We start from the raw sequence: 18,487 nt of genomic DNA, 5'->3' as shown, positions 1-18,487 counted from the left end.
AACACAGTTCTTCAAATTTACAGTCAGAAGGAAAACAAAACTGCATTCAGTTTCATCGTATTGCATCAGGGCAAAAGAATATAAAGTCATGTGAAATTACAGTTCCAATTTTGAAACAACCTCTTGGGACAGAAAGCATTCAGTTCAACCCGAACTAAGTACAACCAGACAAGGTCAACCAGCTAAGCATTCTTTTAGCTTGGTTTCTGAAGGGGCCTTGAATAAGAATTACAAGAATTAAGCTAATTCTCTTTCTTTCTGCTTTTATTTTTCATTAGTAACTTTTGAATTTGTAATTCCATTTCAAAACACATTTGACAAATAAGGAAGGGTTCCAAAACTGCTACTTTCTTCAAATTTCATTAAATTGCTGGCCACACAGAAAACTAAGTGACCCTGTTAATTCCTCCATTGAGAATAAAGCATAGCAAATTAAATTACTCCACTGGTTAGAGTAATCCATACAGGAGAGAATTTTAATATCCGTATTTAGTGGATTTAGTATATGCTAATATTTTTATCTTAGAACACAATTCTTCGCTTGACGAACATATTGCCAGATTTGAACCAGTGGGAATTCTGCTGGAGTAAGGGCTAAAGAATTGGACTGGATGAGTTTGAAAAGACTAGTTACAGTCTACTGCAGCGTACCTTATGGTTTAGTTTTTCACAAACTATCTGCAATTTACCTACCTTCCTGCAGACCTCTGTCTGAATTCCTTTTCTTTCCGTAATTCTTCATTTATCTTGTGTATTCTTACTTCCCAAAGTGTCTTCACAGCAGAAAATGATCCAATACAAACTGCAGTTTCAGTCATGATTCTTACATGTTCAGGTTCAGCCACGGGAATCTGACTGTAATTTCAGGCTCAATGCATCAATGTATGTAACAGCTACCAGATGGGAACAGTGACATGAAAACTAAAGTATTGCCATACCTCCTCAATTACATCATTAAGCATAGTTAATGTATTTAAGTTGACAGATTTTACCAATTGCTTTCTCTCTACAAAATAATTGTACCTAGTTAAATTTTATAGTAAAAAAAAGGTGATCGGTTTCATAAATCAGTTTTCAACAAAATCATTGTACAATGACCTGGGGAATTTACCACTGGAGATCATTAAACCATAGTAGAAGTATCATTCAAAGATGTTTATAACTACAATAAATACAATAAATAATGACAACAAATAAATTACAAAGCATAAGGAATTTAAACCTTCAGTTTGGGAATCAAGGTAAACACTAACTGTTGAAAGCACCATTTTGAACTTTTTTTTTCCCAAAAGGTACCCCTGTGAAGTATGTTTTTGCAATCTCTTCTGCATTCTTCATCAGTGAAGAACTATTTCTTTCAGTTTCTTACATCTTACAATTGTAGACTACGAACAACCATAATTATTAAATGCAGATATAAACATTCATTCCTTTCCCAGGAAGAAATGAAACTGTTCCCTGCAATTTTAGGCAGTTAAATCATGGTAGCTGCATCCTGGCAGGTATAAATATTTGGAATTAAAGGAGTTTTGCACTTCAGAGTAACTGAAATGTTGCTGGAAATAAATTAGCATGCTTAATTTTCTTAATAGTTTCTCTCATATTCTCATATATAATCTCATATTATATTTTAGAGTTAGTAATACATTACCTTTTAAGGCTTTTTAAATTCTTCACACCTCTCTCTCAATCTTCTTGTGGCCCTCCTGAGTCTCAGGATCCCAATTTATAAATAAATAAAGCTAATGTTTTGAAGTCATCTTTTCCTTAGAGAGATAATTAATACATAATTTTCTGAAGAGCAGCAAAGTAGGATACTCAATCATCCCAATAGGTGCATCCCTCTGAAAAATATTCTTATTGTCAATATTGTAATGATTTGGGGAAAGTTTTTTTTGTTTGTTTGTTTGTTTTTAGAAGTAAACCGAAGCAGTGATAATCATATCAAGGAGAGCTTGGAGGGTTAAACTTTGTACAAGTAGCAGTGTACATACCTGTACTCTGAATGCTGGCAATCTGATTGCTCTATTTCAACTTTTTAATAATATTTGCAGGGGCTAAGTAACAAAAATGTTTACATATCCACTCAAACTGAAAAAGTGAGGAAAACTTTCTTCCTAAGAAGTAGGTAGATATAACGAAAGTGGAATGTCAAGTCTTTTCATGCAAATATTTCCTTACAGTAATTGCGGCAGGTCTGTCTTTTAGAACATTCTTTACCATCATGTTTATTGTAATTTTACATTGCATGGATAGACTACAGTCATTTAGTGATCATTTCTGTGTTCAAACACAATCATTCTGCTTCATGTTTACAGTGTCTTTTGCTACCGTAGGTATTTGTAAAGTCTGATTATACTGAGATCAATTAATCAACAAGGTATAGCCAGGCAAATAATAATAATTTTAAATTGTCAGGATTACTTTCTGTTATAAAGACAGCATACAATCGTATTATAAAGCTTGCATAAAGAAGAATCTGGTCCAACACTTTCATATTGAGGATTCTTAACTGTTCTCTGTTAAAGAAAATTGGCAGAATTTGACAGGTGATGCAGTGTCCCACAATGTGTCACAATGCACCCTGGTACTCAATTAGGAATTCAATCCCTTTTTAGGAATTCAATCCCTTTTTCCCTTTAAAAGAGAGGATTCTTTCCTTTTTCTCTCTTCTGCATAAACATGATCACATTTACGTGCTGTATTTTGAAAGATTAACTTCTCTTTCAGTGGTCCTCATAGAAATTACCTTTCCCATTCCTCATGCAAATATGCAACACTAGTGACTAAAACACTGTATGAAGCTTTGTGCTCCGATTAGTAGTTTCAATTTAAATTGCCATATTCTTCAGGGCTAGATTTCTATTGGGATTAAGCAGTTGACCTGATCCATCATACCTGATTTTCTGAACTATATGCATTTTCAGGTAGAAAACTAGAAATCTTTTTAAGTGTGTTGTGCAGAAAAGAGACATAAGGGTTCCAGTCTCAAAAGACATATTTGTTCATGCATACTAAACCCAGTATCAGACTATACAATCAATACTTATTTTTACTGCAATCTTACACTTGGCAACTCTCGTTTGTAGTGGAGAATTCAATAGATATTGCCTTAAAACCATGAAATGTCAAAGAGGCCCTATGTATACGATTCTGTTTTCAAGGATGTTTAATTATATAACAGGATTATCAAAAGCTTTTAGTTCTTTTATGTTTCATTTTCCTGACCAAAAAATGGACCACAAACATAATAATCACATTGTCAGTGACAATTCAGATGGGAATTCACAAGTGTGGCTGTAAAACAACCTCAAGTTCCTACCATGTAATCTGATCTCCCCAAAACTTCACCTCCAATCATGTGAACAAATTTAAGAACAACTTACCTCAAAGATGTGGTGCTTTCAAAGATTTTCCATGACTCATTGCTTTCTGCACAAGAGAATAGATAAATTACAAATCTTGTCTGTACTACCAAAACCATTTGGAACTCTCACGCAGGCTCCAATGCAACGTCAGTCTAGTTCTAATTTTAACCTATGCTGAGAATAGAAGGTATCATATGAGGCACTTCTGCAAAACCCCCAAGCATTTACCACTCTTCATGTCTCCCCAGTTTGCTGAAAATTACTAGACTCCCATACATTGTTTGAGATTAACAAAAATTACTAATTGTGAACAAAAAGAACAACATACTTGTTAGGCTCCATCATGAAAAATAAGCAAGCAAGTTTTCAATTCAAAATGGCAATTACTTGTTTTACTCTTACATCGTTTAATGAAATTATAGATCACTATTTGAGATAGAAGTCAGAAAACTGGATCATTCTAACTCATATTGCAGATTATAAGGGTATAAAATACGAAGATGAAACTTAACAAATGTCAATCATTTGGTTGTAATCCTCTTTCAGTAGAAAGAATTTTCAGTCATTCTTAGGCTTTCTTAAACTATTTAGATTCTACTGTTACAACATAGAACTTTATAAGAAAAAAAAAAAAGGCAGGGGTAAACCATCTCCACACCATCACAAACTACCTGAACGCTAATGCCTCTGTAAAAAAGATGCTGTTTTAACTTCCAGTCTTCAAATGTGTATTTTTCATAATTTTCTGTGTGTTTGCTTTTGAGGGAGCTGGGGCAAAAGTTACACAAAAGCAAAAGTGATCCAACAGCTTCTTTGGTAATAGGTATTTCTTCTTTCAGTTTTAGTATATGTTCAATCCTCACAGTATTTTTATTTTTTTAATACAAAAAATCATAACTTAAAGTCTAACTACTTAATTTCTTCTTCCTTGAAAGAGGTGGATAATTAGAGTTAGACTAAAAAACCTTTCCCTTTTACTGGAGTTTTAAGAAATTTCACATTTTTCCTGTGAACAAAAGTCTTCTATTAAACAATTCAAAATCACTTTATCACTTTCTATTGTACACTTTTGTTGTCCCAATTCATTTTTTGCATGACCATAACACTAAAAAAAATACACTGTTCAGACTAGACCCTTACCACAACAATATACTTGTAGGAGAACAGCCATTACGCTGCGTTCTTTTAGTAGTCTCAAGTGCAGTAGGTTCTCTAAGATAAGAAGAAATAGAAGAATGAGCCACCTGTATAGGATTGCTTGCATGAAATTCACAAATAAAAACAGTATTACTACAATTCTTTGTGGCTTTAAAAAAATTTATTAGGAATAAATAAATCTGATAAAAATGAAATAAGTGATAAGCACAACATATTAGTCAAACTTTGCAAGAAATGACTTATATAAAAGACCCTTATACCACAATAAAAATATAAATAGCACCTTACATGTATACTCCCCACCTACATTACCAGCTTTCCTCTTGCTCAGTCTCAGCATCAAGGGTAACAGAGATTCTACCTCTGGTAGCTTGTGTCTTGCATCTTCACAGCTAAATACATTAGGCTACCTTGGTCTACTATTTTGGAGAATGCTCCTGTAGAGACAGTTTTTGATATATCTAAAGAAAGGAGAAAATGTCCAATTTGCATATTAATTTTTAAGGTCATATAACTGTCCTGTTTGTTTTCAGCTTACATTTCTAGAAGGCATTTATATCCAACCATTTTCTTTGTATTTCCTGTTAAATAACCACTATAATGCTTACCACCTGTTTAGTTTACCTTAAAGAAACATTACTATTGTCTGTTCTGAAGGTATTAACTTGACCCGTTGATTACTTGCCTTGGATCTCCGTTATCCCACATAGTATTTTTTTTTTAACACTAATTCTTTGTTGTATTAGAGTAATCTGCCAGATTCTAGTATCTGAACATCAATAACACAAGATGGTGAAAACTTTTAGAACACATTCTGCTTATTGTCAGGCTTATCTAACCACAGAATAAATAGTAAGATCCTTTTTTTTTTTTTTTAAACAGACATGCTTTCTATAAGAAACAAAAATAACTGGAAAGAATTTAAGGATTGCAACTACTTACAGCCTACAAAAATACAGTATATTCTAGACAGTTTTAAGGCCCCGATAGTTATCATTAAATGTTATCAGTAAGCATTTGAATAAACGTGCCCTCTTCCCTTTATCATTTGATAAAGAGTACCTGTGCATATAATGCCAGGAAAAAGTGGAGTACCAAAAGTTTTGAGAGGTTAACTTTGTTAAATAACAAAAAGCTCTCTGGACATCTTACAGCAGAAGCATAATAGGCATTTTATTTGTGTTTGATTTTTGCATAACTTCTTTTGGGAATTTGGATATTACCTTTTAAAATAAATTTATGTTTCCAACAAAGAACAACTGCGAGCTTTTCCCTTCAAAACGGGTTAATCAGTTTAAAAATACTGCAGACGTAGATCAGTGATTTCATTTAGACCACCCTCATGACCATATGTATTACAAAAGGCAAAACAAAGACAATCCATCACCACATTCAGAAGTCACGCCATGACCTATTGACAGCTGGCTGTAGAAGAAATTACAGCACTACTAATTAAAAGAAGTAACAATTAATTGATAGACTGATTTAAGCTGTTGAGAACTTTTAACCACATAAAATTATTACATAATGTAAGTAGCAAAGGGCATGTGCTAGCAGAGCCAGCTTTTATAATTCTTCAGTCTAATATGAAAATTTTAGAGGCATATTCTAGCCCTGGTTTCCTTTATTTAAGGTCTAGCAGCATTGAAGCAGGGTTCTCCAAATAAGATTTCCACAAGTTAGAAAATCGGGCCATTGTAGCTCCATCAATAATGCGGTGATCAGCTGACCAGCTCACATTCATTATCTGTGCTTTAAATACTTCACCTTTTCCATTAAACCGAGGAAGAATCTAAAAATCAGAGAAAGGAATAAAATAAAGTAGAAATATGAAATATTTTAATTAACAAATCTGTATTTTTATTGTTAATTTGTTAATCTAAATTCAAACATTTTATTAAATTAGGCAGACAGATAACAGTAGTGCCATTCAGAAATGAAAGAGCTTCCATCATTCTTTGTGCTGCAGATAAGAATATATTGTGAACCTATATAAGAAAGAGCTGTATCCTCTTTCCACCATCCTGGAAATACTGAAGTAGTGAAAACCTTTCTTGACTCAAAAGCTCCCTCCTGAATAGTTTCTTTCACTGCTAGCATTCAAAATGACAGTGTCCCTAAAGCATTTCCTAAACAAAAGGATCACAGAAAGAACATATGAAAAGTAAATCTAGTTAATATTAAGTCAGTATTGATCTCAAGTGTCTACATTAAAAATTTAAATCCCCAAATTCAGAAAATAAGAAGTTGCGTTAACCATACAGAGTTCTGTATAGATTCAGCCATCTGCATCATTACGCTAAACATTATTAGAATACTTTTTTAGTCTCAAGTTCTCTCCTTGATCATAGCAAGAGTGCTATTGCCATGTTGCAAAACTTATAAGAAATATAATGTATGATATTTACTAATAACTAGAAGATTAAATACATATGTGAGTGAATATAACAATTCTAGAAAATACATCTGAATTTTTGGCATAAAAGACTTCTATTTAAACATTTGGCATCTCTGCCCAGCCATCTAAAATTACTACAAAACTTTTCAATCACAAGCTATGCATTCATATAACAGAAAGAGGTCATGTTTTTGTGTGTGTGTGTATATATATATATATATATATATATATATATGTGTGTGCTCGCATGTATGTTTTTATATATACATACACACACAATATATATATATGTGTGCCCGCATGTATGTTTTTTATATATATATATATATATATATATATATATATATATATATATATATGAACATTATCATTGAATATGACCTTAGTTCACTAGAATTAAACACTGACATCACTAAGTTAATATACCTGTATCTTTCCAAGTGCTCCAATAGCTACTTCAGGAGGTAGTATTACTGGTTTGGCATAAGTGCCACCAATCTAAAAAAGAAAATGCTAGAGATATTATCAGTTAAAGAATAATTATATAATTTATTTGAAAAGGTTGATTGTTTCTAGAATGAATTGTTAATCATCCTATTCTTTGCATATTAAACTTTTATTAGAGTATTAATTTCAGAAGCAGTTTTCAGATTACGTTCTCATTTTTCTGGTACTTACTGTGCCAATATTTGAAAGGGTGAATGTTCCCCCAGTGAGGTCACTTGTTCCCAGTTGGCCAGCAGAACCCAAGGCTTGGAGGCGATTTAATTCGGAAGCAATCTCAAAGACACTGCAGACTTGAACATTTTTCACATTTGGGACAATTAAACCTTGTTCTGTGTCCATAGCAACTCCAATGTTGTGCGAAGCCTACAATAAGTTTCATTAACTGGACATTAACATAAGCAGTCAACATAACATATATTGTACACAAAAAAACACTTGAAGGATGCTTTCAAAATTATATATATTGGCAATAGTATACATACACACACGATAAAATATTATATACATGTTTTTAACCAAGGAAGCTCTCTCTGCATTAAGCAGCTCCTCTATACTATTTTGAGTGGAGGAGTGGACGTAAATTTTGAAGAATTAGCTTTTCACATCTGCAAAGTAAGTCCAAACTGATTTTTGTGGGAATTTCACCTCCAGGAAATACAAAATCTGGAATCAATTTTGCACTGAAAATATTTCATGTTTTGTTACCCACACAATCATCCTAAAATAACTATCAGTTTAGAAGAGAACACTATAACACTATAGAACACTATAATATGAAAAACAGTAAAAAAAAAAAAAAAAAAAAAGGAAAGTGAGTTGTCTTTCATTCTGTAGAAGAAATATGTAAGGAGTCATCTATGAGAGTCTGATAAAACAGCACAATAGGAGCTTTTACCATTATGTGTATTATATACAGCACTTTAGAAAACAGGCACTTGTTTTCCAGAAGTATCCCGCCAGTGCTTTGTATGAAAATTGTTTTATTAAATTTATCTTAAAATATGATTTTAATACGTAAGGGTTGAGAGTCAGAACAGTAGAACAATTGTGTCATTACTAAAAATTACTGTCACTGGATTTTAGATGTTCTCATTTGAATTGCTTGGTCCATCTTCAGGTAAAAACTAGAAAATCATTATACTAATATGTATTTTTGAGAACAAACCCAAATAAAGAAGTAAAAGTAACTTTAAAAGTAACATTAAACAAACCACAGAAATTAGATGTATACTGAATCAAAATCCAAACTTAGACAGAATCTAGATCCTCAAATTATTTTCCACCGCAACACCAATTGGTGGTTTCACACCAATGGACAGTTAACCTCCACCACAACCAATCTTTCACTCCCTCTCCTCAAAGGGAGAGGAAAGGAAGGAAGTATGATGGACAGAAAAAAGACTCACAGGTTGAGATAAGGATAATTTAAGAAAGAAAAAAAAAAGCAAAAGGTTCATGGAAGCAAAGAAAGAAAAAAAAATATTTTCTACTTCCCATCAACAAGTGATGTTCAGACACATCTTAAGCGGGGCCTCAATACGTGTAGCAGTGTGTCAGAAGGACAGATGTTCTCTTAACAGGAGTCCCCCCTTCTCCTTCCCCTTTTGCAGATTTTATTGCTGAGCGTGACATCATGGCATGGAACACCCCTTGGCTGGTTTGGGTCTGCTGCCCTGGCCATGTCCTCTCCCCACCTCTTGCCCACCCACAGCCAGTAGGCTAGGGAGACGGTCTTAATGCTGTGCCGGCACTGCTCAGCAATGGACAAAACATCAGTGCAATAATGGTGCTGTCCCAGCTACAAGCACAAAGCACAGCTGTGGGGAAAGTTAACTCCATCCTAGCCAGAGACAGTTCACACTACAATTTTAGTACAAGTTATTACACATAGCTCAGACGTTTTGAAAAGTCCTCATTAGCTGTTAGCTTGGATTTTCTGCTCACAATTTTATCAGTAGTTTACAAACCTTATATGTGACATTTTGACAGCTTTCATCCAAAGAAGCATTAAGAATGGGATACTGCAATAGTCCTAGAGAAGCTGCCTGTTAAATATAAACAAAAAATAGATAGATTGTTATACTTTATATCTCAGAGAGGTGCATGGAAAGCAAGGAATGGTGAAAGACAATTTAGATTGATAACAACTTGGGTCTCAGTGCAATAAAACGTGGCTTCAACTCTCCTAAGCTCTTCGTGTGTTGATGTTTCGTCATGATTAGGAAAACAGAAGAAAAACTTCCAGAAAACAAAGATAGATGAGACAGACATATAAAAGATAATAATCCCTTTATGAAACATAATTGAAATTGAATCAGCATTTGTTATTTCCTGTTCAAGAATTCAAATCAAATAGCCCAAGAAAAAACGTTACAAGATTTCTCAGCAGTGTCATTCTAAACTCCCCACTTAGATGATTCTTATTTCAGGGAATATTAATGCTGCCTAAAAAGAGCGAGAAGATTAAGAGCTTATTTAACACTCCAGTTGAAATAGCATTATCATAAGTTTTAGACTAAACTATGCATTCAGCCTTCAGTGGTGACAACAGTTGGAAATGAAACATGAATGAGTATGAAAATGAAACTAAATGAGTACAAGTGCCCGGTCTCCTGAACAAGAGAGGACACAGACTCAATTCACCTGAACAACAGAAGAGACATACTCATTCACCTGAGGGATTCATTACCAACAACAGACACCAAACCAAACCAAAATTAAATTGTGTTTCACGTGAGGTTAATTTTAATGGAGCTCACTAAAAATACCAATAGTTTGCTAAATTTGTTTTGTTTAATTTAAATACCCAGTGATGCATATCCCTTTCCTAAGTAATGCTTTGTCTGCTTTATCTTTCTCCATTACTATTTCAAATAATTTCCATGGTATTATCTAACCTTGGCTACAATTCCAACATCAAATTGATGAGCAGTTCAATAAACAAGAAAAGCTGATACCTGAAAAATCACAGATCACAAGAAAAGTGATAGAGAGGTGCTCCAACCTACAACAATAATTGATCAGAAGATTTTGGCAGAAAACAGCATTAGTACTTCATATAGTCCTCTACTGGTTGTCTCACCTTTATGAAGAAGGGCATAAATGAAAGCTTAATTCCACGAATTTGTGCTAAAGGTTTCATCTCTTCTCGCAACTGAACAAGCTGAGTCAAGTCAATCTCATCACAATAACCAAAGTGAGGGATCTTCAAAGCTGCACTCATGGTCTTTACCATTGCCTTGTGAAAACCTGGAAAATATTCACTGACTTCTTACTCCAAGAAAATTAACTTCTGGGATGTTATGGTGAAATTCCAATTATTTGTTTACTCTAAAATTACTAAACTTAAAAAAAAAGCACAGAGTAAAGTCCACCTTAGGGCCAACAGTTATTCAGCACATACAGCTCAATTTTTACTTTATTATTTCAGATCACATTACTGCATCTCTCTCCTCTGTATATTTTTGAAATCATAGTATTACAGTACAGTAATCTGCACTATTTCTGCACTATTTGCTCTACAAGCCAATACTGCCTGAAAGGCAACCAGAAATCTTTTTTTTTTCTCTCTAATTTGCAACCCAAATCCATCCAACCAAAACATGAACAATTATTTCATAAATGTTCATTGAGTAACTTTTACTGGTAGTCTACTGTGAACATTATGTCAAGACTTCATATTTCATGAATTACCTGTTATAGGTTCAGTTTTATCTTTTCCTGAAAACACAATCGGTCTGGAAACAGGTACAGGAATTTTGCGTGCTTTTTCCTTTGGAGCAGCTGGCACTGTCTCTGATTTTGGCAATGGTGGGATAATTTCAGCCTTTGGTGAGGGAGGTAGAATAGCTCCCGTTTGTTTGGCCAAATAATTGAGTATGTCTTCCTTAAGGATTCTGTTATCTTTCCCTGTTCCAACAACTTCACTCAATTTAATCTGAAAAGTACATAACAGGCTATGACACTTGCTTTACGGAGATATAAAAATATTCAATATTGTGAGAAACAGTTAATTATTCCAAGTATTAATCCAACATACCTACAATTTCCCTCCCTTCCAGCATCTTGTAGGTTCTGTGCACCTGACCAACCAGGATATGGTGACCCCATCACAGAACAGGGAAGCAAAACGGGACACAAAGCATTGCCTATAAAATCAAGCAGCTACGAGTCCTAGGCAGGATTTGGACCGGACATGCAAACACAGCAAAACATACAGCAAAACACATGATTTTCTGGGGGTCAAGGACACCTCCACCTAATTAGAACAAAAGCTAAGTAACCATAAGCTACACTACTTATAATATTCTGTGCTATGCTAATTACAAAATTCTGTGAAATAATAAAGCCTTAATTCTAACTACAACTTAGTAGCATTTTACCCACAATCCCTAAGAATGTCTGTCTCTGCAGCAGGCAGGTAACACTTTCATTAATTTACTAGGTACTCAACGTTGTTCAGATCATCTAAAAGGCCCCGTGAGGTATCTAACTGCATACTTAAAGAGGGACAAATGCTACTTACCTCTTTATTACATGATCAGTGGTAAAATATTAATTTGAAGAAAATTAGTTGTCACTTAAATTTCTCTCTCTATTGTGGTGCATTTTTAGGAAAAAAATTAAACAAGCTTTCAAAAACAGTGGAATATTCATAGATTCACCAAAAAAAAAAAAGAAAAATTAGAAAAGTCCTTAAAGGACCACCTAGTCCATCCCCTGCTCTTACATAAATCTGGAGAACAGAACAAACTAGCTAAAGCTGAGAATTGATTTTTCTCTCTTCCCTCCTTTGTCCCAGAAATCCATTCTGATACTTCATTCTTTTTCCCTCTGAAAAGGTTTTCTGAAACCTCTACCCTAGAGCACCCTAGCTTCAAGCCCAGTAATTCTTTTCCTATGCGCCATAATCATCAGAAAGCATTATTCTCTCCATCACTACAACATTTTTTACACATTTGAAATAAATTTGCAAATAAGTCATTTCTCACTGTACTTTCCTCTAATCAATATCCTCTCAGTCAGTCAAACTTGTTTATAAAAGAGGGATAAAATGTGGCCAGATGCGATTCAGCAAACTTACATTGTTTTCCATAGCAAGACGACGAACTGCAGGCGTTGCTAATGTTTTGTGACCTTTTATCTCTTGGTGCGTGTGTTCTTCGTGAGACATAGCAGGTGTTTCAACAACATCTTCTTCTGGGGCAACACCTGAAAATAAAACGAAAAAAATAACTTTATTAAACTATTCTATAAGAATTTGATAAATTTCAGAACTTGATTTAAATTTTCTAACTTAAGAAAAAGTTAAATGGACAGTGAACACTGTCCCAAATTTCTTACCAAAAAAAAAAAAAACAAAGGAAGTATTACCTATCCCTCACATGAGATACCGGGGAAGGGAACACATCAGTGCTAAAGACTGCTGCCTGCGCTAAATTTTCAATAGGAAGTAACTGGCCTTTGAAGTTTTAAATTCTAACACAATATCACGTTTTCCACTTAATCTTTTTGACTTTACAGAAGAAAAAGTCAATTTCACATTTAACATTTTCAGGAGGAAAAAGTAAACTCCCCTGTCAATCTGATGGTTTATGACAACAAAATATGCAATAGAAAAAACCGCTTGCAATACCTTTTGAAGCATCAATTTCAATGTCCACTAATGGTTTTCCAACATAAGCAATTTCATCTAAGTTGTAATGGAGTTTCCTAATGATGCCATCGTAACGACTAGTAATAGTAACAGAAGCTTTATCGCTTTGTACTTCACAAATGCTATCAAACTGAGAAACACTATCACCTTCTTTTATATACCTAAAAGAAAAGACACATGTTAATATAAAAGATAATAACTGTTAAAATCTACTTTGTGTATTCTTTTGCTAAATTCAGTTATGTATATCTCCACAACATGAAATGCATTCCAGATAAGATGACAAATCATACATACTGGATACATTTGCTATATACCTCTTGCCAGATGTCACACAAAAAAAGGTTTCTGAGCAATGACACAATGTTTCAGAATATCACCACATATACAATTTTTACTATTACTTTAGCTAAGCAGAGTTTTTTTTGGCAGATTATAAACTATGTGAAAATAAGAATAAGCCTAGCTCGGTTTGAAGCTAAAGAAGTCTGTTTCAAGTTGTCAGGATCAGTGTATCATCAGTTTCAGAACAGAATCTAGAAGTTGGAAACTCTCTCCGACACAGAGATATTGCATCTACGTGTACAAAGAGGGAGGCATTCTAACACTGCCTTGCTCCCTCCGCTGGACACTTTGTTTTTGCTTAACCTAATCATCACTGGCTTTCTAGCAACAATTTAAATGTTCAAATATTTTGTTAAATTGAATGAAGAAGGGGTAGAAGATAATTTTATGTGGATTCTCTAGAGTTGTAATTTTTTCTAAAGTACAGCCAAGACCTCCTGCACCTTGAAAACACTAAAGAAAAGCCTATGAACAGGTGCAGTTAGGGCACCCCATTCCCTCCACCTTTCCCGTTTTCAAATAAAGCGGATTACAAATAAACAAAATGTAAAGCTTACTGTATGCAAGGAAAACAAAACTTGAAAAACTTCACTAGCAACCCAGAAAACACTGTCAGGTAAATAACTGAATTCTTGATAATTATCAATAATACTCAAACTACTTGCTGAATTCTTAGTATATTTCTAAGAAAGCTTAGCTTAGCTTACCATTCTTTCACAGTCACCTCCGTAATCCCTTCTCCAATATCAGAAAGCTTAAACTGGACAATTTGGCCACACGAAACTTAAAACAGACAAAGAAAAACAGCATGTTTAATATTAAATATAAGATAGAATGATCTGACTGCATTAAAAATGGTCTATATACCAGTATACACAAGTCTCTAACATAACATTCATAAAATAGCAAAATAAAATAATTTTATTATGAAAAAGATTACCAGCAGATGTTCTGAATAATCGCTGTTGATGACTAAACTTGAAGGCAGATTTGTCAAACACGCACACATATTTTGATTTTACAAAGCGAATGCTGCTGCACGATCTAATGTGGTGAGCACAAACCTGAGGGAAAAAAGTCTTAAGTGTTAAAATATTAGACTGAGGAGGCAGAGCTCATTTAATAATCTTGATGCAACAGCAGTAACAAAACAGTTTAACTGTAATTTATATAGAGAAATTCTTATGAAAACACAATTATACCAAATAAGTACTGAATGTATAATAACCATTAAATTAGCATAAGCTTTGCAACGTCTTTAACTTCTTTTACTAACACAACACATGGAGAGATTAAAGCCACAGTAACATAATCAATTAACAAAAATCATGACAAGACCTGAAGAGATTCATAGTTGCTATAGTCTCTCTAAACAATTAGTTTCATCAGGACACACACAAAAAAGCATACATAATAGCAAAAACATCAGCCATTTGGAACATTCTCATGCAGAACGAATGCTGGAAAGGTCCCCTAGACTGTGGGAAAAAAAATCAGCATATTATTCTTTGTTGGTTCTTATTCCAATCAAAAGGTGATCAGAAGTACAAATTGGAAAGGAAATTCACACCAGAGGGCACAAAGAGTTGCCCTTTTATTTCCGTTATTGTATAGGAGACAAACATCTTCAAATAAATTTCAATTGCAATTATATTTATCCAGAAATCAACTTAAAGGGTCAAAAGAATTTTCTGAAAGGCTATTTATGGAAAACTGTCTGCTTTAAAGCACCATGTAATCAGTCATGATTTTGGTCAAAAGCAAAGCCAGTAGCACTTATATTGACATAAACAGGCATTTTATCATTAATCTCAACAGAAGTTAGTTCAGACCCTTTCTTATTTAGTAACATTTCTTAAATCTAATTCTGGTGTTATGTTGTCTTGGGTTCTGCAAAATTTATAAAGATAAAATTTATCCGTAGATACTATCTCTAATTAATTTAGAGATTAAAAAAATCAGGTGCTACAATGTACCTCAAGTAGCTCACAACTGTAAAATTTAGAAATTATCTTCTTAGATGAGCCAGAAAACAGGACACCTGTATGGGAAAGTTCATTTTAACTTTTTTTTTTTTAAATATCCTTCCAAATAATATAAACTTCCTAATTGCCCTCCCAGCCCCCCAAACCGTTGAACTATTTGAACTATATATTACATATTTACAATATAGATTACCCCCAAATCTGTACAATTCTGAATTGACAATGTATGTTTTCTATACTATTTGATCTAGCACTGCAAGTTACATTTAATATCATCTTTTAGGAACAAATATTTATAAAATACAAACTCCATTAAAGGACACAGCAAAGTCACGTTGAGTTACTTTGCATCTGCCTGCTACTAAGATTGCATCTACTGATCTAGAGTATTTTTTTTTTTTAACTCCTATCATGAACAAACAGTAAACCCTTTTTGTTAGTTCTCCAAATAATTCTCCCTGAAAAAAAAAAAAAGTCAAATGGTAATTGCAAATGATGACAAATCCTATTGCATGAACGCATTTAAAATTTTAATTCAATTCAAAAATTGGTATATAATCTGTCTTCAGGAACCTATTTGCTCCTATTTTTAATTTTGTATGTCTGTCCACTTGAGTCCATGGTTACATTTTTTGTCCAACAAGATCTTTGTCCCAAACTTACTATAAAACTTTTCTCTTTATATAAACCTACATGGCAATCATTCAGTATTTACCTGTGAAGATGATCACAAGGAGTACATCAAATCTCTGAACTATCTCGTAAGTGTGAAGTTTCATAATGCTTCCAATGTGATTTTGGCATTTGGTAACCAGGTAGTTACTACCAAGCAGGTAGTGAATTAGTAATGTCACTGCCAAAAAACAGACTGGTTTTGTTACAGAAAAGTTTCAATGCTGTTTCAAATTATATCTGTAAGAATAATTCAAAATTGCTGCATTTCACATAACTTAATTATTTTGGTTTGCAGGTTTTGCACATTATCTAGTAAAAAGTTGGTGTGCTAGTATGTTAAAGCAATAATACGGTATCCAATCTCTTCATAGAACAGTATTCCTTTCTAACAAGGTAAACAATTTTATACCATAAAATAAAAAGACCGTGCTTGTATTCAGTATTTAATCACCATAATACTACTTGCTGCATAATGCGAAGTAAGGAAACAATAAGAGCATATAAAAGACAAGATTAGTTCTAACATTCATCGCATACCCGTACATATTCATGCAACTACTAAATGTCAAAAAAGTTAAACAAACTATGTATCTTGGTATCTGGAAAAATAAAATAATAATAAATCCCAAGTAGCAAAGTACTAGCAGTTATGTTTATGTCACCACTATCATGCTGTATGACAACGTAAACTCTCCTGGGCATCTTTTCAAGGAGCAGAGTTACCGTCAGAAGGAGACCAATAGCCTGCTCCAGTCTCCCACTGATATTGAGGAGGTATCAGCCACTGTTTTGTGGATGACCTGAGACTTGTGGCTTGAACCAAGGCAACACACAATGCTATTTGGGGAAGAACTGTCTTGCCCCTGTTTAGATCAATTTGCACTGTTTCCTTAAGAAGAAGCCTACTGTGCTTTTCTAAACCACCACCAATCCTAAAAGTCTACTGCTGGCTTCAGAACAAAATGTTGTTAACACAGCACGCAGGTAACAGATTACCTGATGAAGTAACACTCAATTTCAAAGTCATATTGAGTACGTTGTGCTCAAAGGCAACAATTTCATATTAAAGGACATTCCTCTATGGAACTCTTTTGACTTGCTGTCATATTGAGTCATTTTTATTGACCATTTAATTATCTGGGATTTGTTTTGCATACATCTTCTGTATTTCCAAGTATAAAGTTACCTACACACTAAACCAACACCCTTACCAGCATATTCCAGACAGACATTATTCCTTGCCTTAACAATTGGCACCATGCCTAGCCTCTAGCTAACTGTTATTTCTCCACCATTTAACCCAGGAATGCCAGGCTCCTTTCTTTTCTTCCTCACAACTTACAGCCTCCACAAACCACCACAACCTATCTTTCTTCCCCTTGACAACCAGAAAAAAAAAAAAAAAAGAAAAAAAATAATATTCAAACATAACACTTCAAAATTGTAATTGGCATCTTTTTTTTTTTCTTGGATGTTAGCATTGTTTCACAGTACATTGTCACAAGAAGAATCAGCATCTAGCAAAAATTAAATCATGCTTGCAAGAAACACGCTATAAATAGCCAATTCTGAGATCTATGGTTCAGCATGTACATTGATTAGATGAACACTTTCATCTCATCAGAATCTCCTTCTGGATTTAAGACTTTGGTTTGGTTAGGAATAAAACTGAAAAGAGGCTGCTATTTCCAAAATTATTTGATCAGTAAAATGAGTTATATGTAACCTAAAACTAGATAACTACAAAAGTAATATCTTCATGATGGTATATCCTCAAGTGATTGTAAGCATCCCAGAAAGAAACCAACCAGATGCAGTTCTTGAAGTGCGGTGCCCGAACTACTTAATTCACAAATATCAGGGCTCTTGTGACTGACAGAAACGCACGTTTCTCCCTTCTGCACACCTATACCTCGCCTGGCTGCACAGACGCGCTATACAAAGGGATCGGTGCACAGGCGGAGAGATGGGAAGCAACGCAGCGACTCAGACGACCGACAAGTGCCAGAAGGCTGTCAGTGGCCTGCCGCGGGGGGCACGGGTCCCTTTCGCTGCAGGCACTGAGGCGCAGGATCGCGGGGAGCCCCTGAGGGAGAGGGGGCTGAGGGGAGGCGCCAGTCCCCGAGCGCGTCGCCTTCGCACCCAGGCTCAGCCGCGCAGGTCTCGCTCGCTGCCGCCTGAGGAGAAGCGCTGAGGCGGAGACGCCGCACGCTGCCCGCGCAACTACGGCGGCTACACAGCCCCCCCCCAGCCCTTCCCTTACCAGGCGCCCCGCGGTTCTGCAGCTGCTCCGCAGCGCGGTCACGGCCGCCATCTTAGCCCGGGAGGCACCGGCCGCCGCCCCGCACACCTCCCACCCGGCAGCCAACCCGCGCGCAGCCACGCGAGCCGCAGC

At 34.9% G+C, this 18,487-nt stretch overlaps 2 protein-coding genes across 14 annotated transcripts in view; both read right to left on the bottom strand.

Annotated features, from left to right (window-relative positions):
• LRRC39 (leucine rich repeat containing 39) overlaps window positions 1–4,974 on the bottom strand; it is an 11,504-nt gene extending 6,530 nt beyond the window's left edge. Inside the window, exons 1-5 of one of the 9 annotated variants that reach the window (XM_080602507.1) lie at window positions 4,815–4,832; window positions 4,509–4,580; window positions 3,387–3,432; window positions 1,652–1,766; window positions 694–893 (exon numbers count right to left, since the gene is read on the bottom strand). In XM_080602507.1, coding sequence (XP_080458633.1) covers window positions 694–818 — 125 coding nt within the window. In that variant the 5' untranslated portion in view covers window positions 819–893; window positions 1,652–1,766; window positions 3,387–3,432; window positions 4,509–4,580; window positions 4,815–4,832. The other 8 variants (XM_080602504.1, XM_080602502.1, XM_080602503.1 and 5 more) reach the window with 8 other exon arrangements.
• DBT (dihydrolipoamide branched chain transacylase E2) lies at window positions 4,668–18,487 on the bottom strand. Of its 5 annotated transcripts, XM_080602477.1 has the most exons (13): window positions 18,356–18,480; window positions 16,133–16,270; window positions 15,409–15,473; window positions 14,373–14,496; window positions 14,140–14,215; window positions 13,067–13,248; window positions 12,515–12,642; window positions 11,125–11,368; window positions 10,514–10,680; window positions 9,399–9,476; window positions 7,603–7,794; window positions 7,351–7,422; window positions 4,668–6,318 (listed from the first exon to the last, which is right to left on the bottom strand). In XM_080602477.1, the coding sequence occupies exons 2-13, from the start codon at window positions 16,194–16,196 to the stop codon at window positions 6,151–6,153; spliced, it is 1,560 nt and encodes a 519-aa protein (XP_080458603.1). In that variant the 5' UTR covers window positions 16,197–16,270; window positions 18,356–18,480; the 3' UTR covers window positions 4,668–6,150. The 5 variants fall into 5 exon arrangements, with proteins under 5 accessions (XP_080458603.1, XP_080458606.1, XP_080458604.1 ...); XM_080602480.1 differs by lacking the exon at window positions 16,133–16,270 and having other exon boundaries at window positions 18,356–18,414; XM_080602478.1 differs by lacking the exon at window positions 18,356–18,480 and having other exon boundaries at window positions 16,133–18,349.

Source organism: Anser brachyrhynchus, assembly GCF_964034855.1.
Source record: "Anser brachyrhynchus genome assembly, chromosome: 8".
In the NCBI taxonomy this organism is placed as follows: Eukaryota; Metazoa; Chordata; class Aves; order Anseriformes; family Anatidae; genus Anser; species Anser brachyrhynchus.
The sequence above is the reverse complement of the archived record's forward strand: the minus strand, read 5'-3'. Positions and strand labels throughout refer to the sequence as shown.

What these genes read in the sequence shown, in the direction of transcription:
- DBT (XM_080602477.1), bottom strand. Translation starts at nt 16,196, where the DNA reads ATGAAACTTCACACTTACGAGATAGTTCAGAGATTTGATGTACTCCTT. An exon ending in TGAAATTGATGCTTCAAAAG is followed by an intron (nt 12,643 to 13,066) that starts GTATTGCAAGCG and finishes TTTTATTTTCAG; the next exon opens with GTGTTGCCCCAGAAGAAGAT. An exon ending in GTCTTGCTATGGAAAACAAT is followed by an intron (nt 11,369 to 12,514) that starts GTAAGTTTGCTG and finishes TGTACTTTTCAG; the next exon opens with ATTAAATTGAGTGAAGTTGT.